At 40.9% G+C, this 4,966-nt stretch overlaps 1 protein-coding gene across 1 annotated transcript; it reads right to left on the reverse strand.

The window, feature by feature from the left end:
* Window positions 1-1,556: 1,556 nt before the first annotated feature.
* Window positions 1,557-2,974, reverse strand: LOC112392088 (hemoglobin subunit epsilon-2-like). Its single transcript, XM_024733616.1, is given in 4 exon segments — window positions 1,557-1,657; window positions 1,660-1,684; window positions 2,536-2,758; window positions 2,883-2,974. Coding segments are annotated over 4 exon segments (441 nt in total).
* Window positions 2,975-4,966: the final 1,992 nt, after the last annotated feature.

Below are 4,966 nucleotides of genomic sequence, written 5' to 3' on the forward strand. Positions count from 1 at the left end.
AAAAAAAAAAAAAAGCAGGGCACAGAGGAACAGATCATAATGCATCATATAAACCACTACCACTACCTTTTCAAAAATGACAGACAATGCACTTTACAAATATCTCCTTGAAACCTTGGAATGTATTCGTGGGGTAGGGATAATTATCCCATTTACAAACAAGGAAATTAATTCTGAAAAATGTTAACTAAATGTTTCAAGCCAATGGGGCAATAATTTGACATTGTCTGTTAATCCAAAAGCCCTGGCTTTTCACTTTATGCCAGGGACTTCAGTATAGAAATTTGAAGTGATTTTTACACAGGTGGCTATGCCCATTGCCAGCTCTAAGTAAGAGACATCTAGGTTTTTTCTCCTTCTGTCAATAGATTTCCTCTTTGCATTCACTAGGCAGGGAACCTGGCTATCCTCCATGACTTCTCCACTCTCTATTTCGCTATGTTTCAAGTCCTGCAGCATCTTTGCCACAGTGGTCCTTTATTTGATTTTTTTCTTAGTACCACTGCTCCTGTCAAGTTTAGTCTTTTACCTATCACTTCATTATACTCACAGCAAATTCCTACGCCCAGATTCAGGGTAGATTCTGCCTTGTCAAGTCTATGCCCACACATGGATCAATTTCCCTAAAATACCCTATTGATTATGTCACTCTGGTGTGCAAGAAACCTCACTGGTAATTTTGTTTGCAGCAATAGCTTCTTTTCCTTCTTTTTCTGGTCTCTCTAGCAGATTCTCTAATTTTATACCACCCCACGGCTTTTAATGGGCCAGTTTCTCCTCTGTCAATTAGACCTGGCATGCTGATTCTTGAATTTGTCATTTTCCCTCATAAATGGCCTTTATCTCTACCAATAGAATTAGAAATGTGTTTTAAGTACAGAGCTACCAGGTGATGACAGATTCAAACCAAAGCTGCCAGTTCATATGCTTTAAGGATGTTGCCTTCATTAGTACCATTGAAGATGCTAGGAAAAAGTTGAGAGCAGAGTCCTTTACTGGGTCTCTAAAAAGTACCATCTTCACTGCATTATAGCTGCTAAAAATATGTTTCTTATATTAAATAGAACTGAGCTATAGTCCAAAAAGAACTCTATGCTGAGTTTATACAAATAACAGCCTATACAGGTCCCCTACTTTGTGTCCTAACAACTCACTATCAATAATCATTTTGCATCTCTCAAGAGTAATTCCATTTCCTTCCTTTTTCTAAAGACCTTGTCCAACTCAAGAGTCTAGTTTCCCTTCCTAGGAGTAATTACCCTTTGAAGCCACTCTTATCCCGTAGAATCTTATAAGGGTCCCTTCTCTATCATCCCCAAACTCTCAATCTCCAATATTCTCATTACAATAGGAGTGCTTTCTTTTAGCTGAATCAACTTATAAAAGATAAAGACAGAGAGAAAATACAAGGATATTCCTTACAGAGCATGACTTTTATTTTATTTGTATTATATAGGAGTTAAGTCTGGAGGCAGGGCTCTCTCCCTTCACCTTCAGGAGATGGACTGTTGGGACCCAGGGCCCTCAGGTAGGCACCAACATAGATGGCCAGGCAACTACTGGTACTTGTTGGCCAGAGCATTAGCCACAGCTTCTGTCAGCTTCTGCCAGGGAGCCTGTGTCTTTTGGGTAAATTCCTCGCTGAAGTGGGTTGCAAGACAATCAATATCATGTTGCTTAGAAGCTGGGGATGAAAAGAAGATAGTGCATAGTGAACAGAAGGTCTCAAGCTGCCCTTACAGCAAATAGATATAACATCCATTTCCTTCTTGATAAGAGGTTGAGCAACTTTCATTGTCATGCTCCCACAAAATGTATCATTTTATGCTTGACATTGGCTTCAGTGACTCCCAGTCCTGAACCCCCAATGTGTTCTATCCTTCTCTCATTTTCCCTGCCAACTTCCGACCCCAGAGCATTGCTATGGATTGCTTCTCTCCTTTTTTAAAAGTAGGATTATAGTGCTGGGGCTTGATACGCATAGTCTAAGTCTTCAGATATTGCATACATTCAAATTGTTTGGACACCCATTTGACAAAGAATCCAGTGCTTTGTATACAAGAGCATTTCATCATTGCTGGAGTTGAGAGGACGAGGGGCAAACCATGAAAAAGTCGCTCTTACTTTGCCCTGCTTACTCCTGGTTCAAAGCTCAAGAACCATGCAGAAACGTGTTCATCGATTTTTATAGAAAATTTCAGTTATCAAAGGCAAGGTGTTCTTCTCCCTGGCTCAATTTGTATTCTCCAGGCCAAACTACTTAGCTCACTTTTGTCCAGTGCTCTTCACGACATTTATTTTTAAGAAATATCAGATGGCCAGTGGCCTCCACTGGTCATAGCATAATTAATTACTCTACTTGGTCTTACCTTTGACCTTAGGAACAGCCTAACTACCAAAATCAAGCTTTTTCCTGAAATATTACCTCCAAAAAATACCTCTATACGATAAGACTTAAGTACCTGTGTTCCCTACTGTAACCACAGAACAGATACCTGGATGAAAGAACAAAGCACAAGCATGACCAGAACTCACCCTGAAGTTCTCAGAATCCACATCCAGCTTGTCAAAGTGCAGCTCACTTAGATGTGCAAAGGTGCCCTTGAGGTCGTCCATGTGTTTAATGGTATTTCCAAAGGAGGTCAGCACCTTCCTGCCACGGGCCTTGACCTTAGGGTTGCCCATTATCGCAGACTCAGAGCATAAGTTAGCAAAATTGTAAAAGAACCTCTGGGTCCATGGGTAGACAACCAGGAACCTATGGGATGGTCATAGTCACAGAGCAGATGGGAAGTCAGAGTATGTAAGAAACCTGACCAATCCGTCTTTCTGGAAAAATCTCTGCCTTTCTGCCCCCTGTCCTACCTGTGTCCAGTGCTTACCTTCCCAAGCTCTCACCTCCAGCCACCTCTACATTCATCTTGGCCCACAGGCTAGCAACAATATCCTTCTCCTCAGCAGTAAAATGCACCATGGTGTCTGGGAGCTTACTGGTGATCACTAATGGGCCAGAAGCAAGTCTGTGCTGCTGCTTCTCTGCACGGCCCTTTATTCCTCATCTCTTGTCCTCAGGCCCTTACTTCTCCCAATAAAATGAGACTATTTTTCAAAGGTGGGTTGTCACCACCAGGGATGGGACTTGGGCAAGGGAGTGTCGGCTAGATGGACATTTGTGTCTCTGATAGTGTTGGGTGGCTCTGTCAGGGGGATTCTGCTGTCCTCTCTCCTACCATCTACCGTGCAATTCATATCTGAAACTCCCTGCCACCATCCCTGAATTGACCATAAGGCATAAACAGAATTAGGAAGAGTAACAATTAGAACTCTGTTGAGCATTGTATCAGGTGTTTACAAGACATTGTTCTGCTCTTCAGCCAGGGTATAGAAGAAGTCACAGCTCTTCTTGGTTACCAATGCTTCTAAAGCTTATATGGGGCTCATAATTTTATAGTTCTTGTAACCAAGAAAAAAGACCTCAATCCAGAATCTGTTTAGAAATAAGATAGGTAAAAACTGGGTAATTTAGAGAAAAATTGAGCACCACCCCATTGTTGTTGAGTTCTACCAATAATATATGCACTTGCCTGAATAATTTTTTTCACTCTGATTATATGGACAAGTGTCTCTGGCCAATACATGTATCTATGCATTTGTATCAGAGAATACACAACTGGCTGTTGGGGAAATAGGTGTTCCTGTGTTCAGTGAAGAGAGTATTAGAATCCTCTTTGGCAATGGCTATAGAATAATGGAGTTGTCTCTTGTGTGCTGAATCCACACTCTCTGGCTGTGTGTAATGTTTCTTCATATCTAATCAGGCAGAGGCAATCTTCACTGACAGTACTCCACACACCACCGCCACTGTGATCTAAGGTACTTTGGTCTCACGCATCCAAATAAGCATTTACAGGACCAGAAAAGGCACGCTTGTAGTGGGAGAGGGAATGGTTCATTTTGTTTCTTCATTTCAGAATTTGTTTTCCTACATTTTGACCTCCAGAAAGCTGGTTTGTTTGTTTCTCCCTGAGATCAATCTTATAAATATATATACATATAATAATAATAAAAAAATTATCTCCATGTGTATTTACAGAGGTACTCTAAAATTTAAAAACTTCAACTCGATATATTCAGTATATTATAGATGAATTTCTACTATTAGAAAATAAATCCTTTCTGTCTACTTGATATAGCAAGAGGCTTTTATCTATTCAGCTTGGAAAAGACTTAAATGTAAAATGTGGATAAGAATTGCTAAGTTTCTGGAAGCTGGTTTACCATAAAAGACATGATTATCTGTGAGCTCTCCATCCTAAGCTATGTTAATGTGAGCACTTTGGTACAGATATATGAAGAAAAGAGTTTGAATTAATGCTAAAAGAATTTGCTTCAAGATAAGAGGTCAATGAAATAAAATAAAGAAGAGGGACCTATGACTACAGCTAGGAATCCCAGTCACACTCAGGTGTGGGTTTGGCCTGCCGGGGTGGATCCAGGTACTTGATGTTTGGTGGTCCTGACCCCCATCTTCAGCAGAGTATGTGCACCCTGCAAGCCCCCAGACTCAGGGGCATCTGCAATTCTGAGTGTCGTGGAATAACCACCCATTTTTCCAGGAAACCAGGCAACAGTTCTGGAAGTTACCTCTAACTCCTGTTTTTCTCTCACCCTTTTTAGATAATCACTCTTTCTGAGCAGTTTACAATGATCTCTCTTCATAAATGCTGTAGCCAATCTGCACACATTTCTCTCCTGATAACAGCAATCAATTTAACATTCCTAGGCAGCTTTCATCACTTTAACCAGACAGTTCTTTAGTAAATCCCACAACAAGTACTTTGGAGTTGACTTTAAAAACAGTTATCCCTTGCTCTGATGTCCAGCCCCTTGCATTCCTAGTCTATCCTCACAAGGTCTGTGACAAACCAGACACCAAAAACAACGGGAACTACGAACCTGCAGCCTG

Source organism: Neophocaena asiaeorientalis, unplaced genomic scaffold (assembly GCF_003031525.2).
Source record: "Neophocaena asiaeorientalis asiaeorientalis breed wild unplaced genomic scaffold, Neophocaena_asiaeorientalis_V1.1 C49198955, whole genome shotgun sequence".
NCBI classification, from domain to species: Eukaryota; Metazoa; Chordata; class Mammalia; order Artiodactyla; family Phocoenidae; genus Neophocaena; species Neophocaena asiaeorientalis.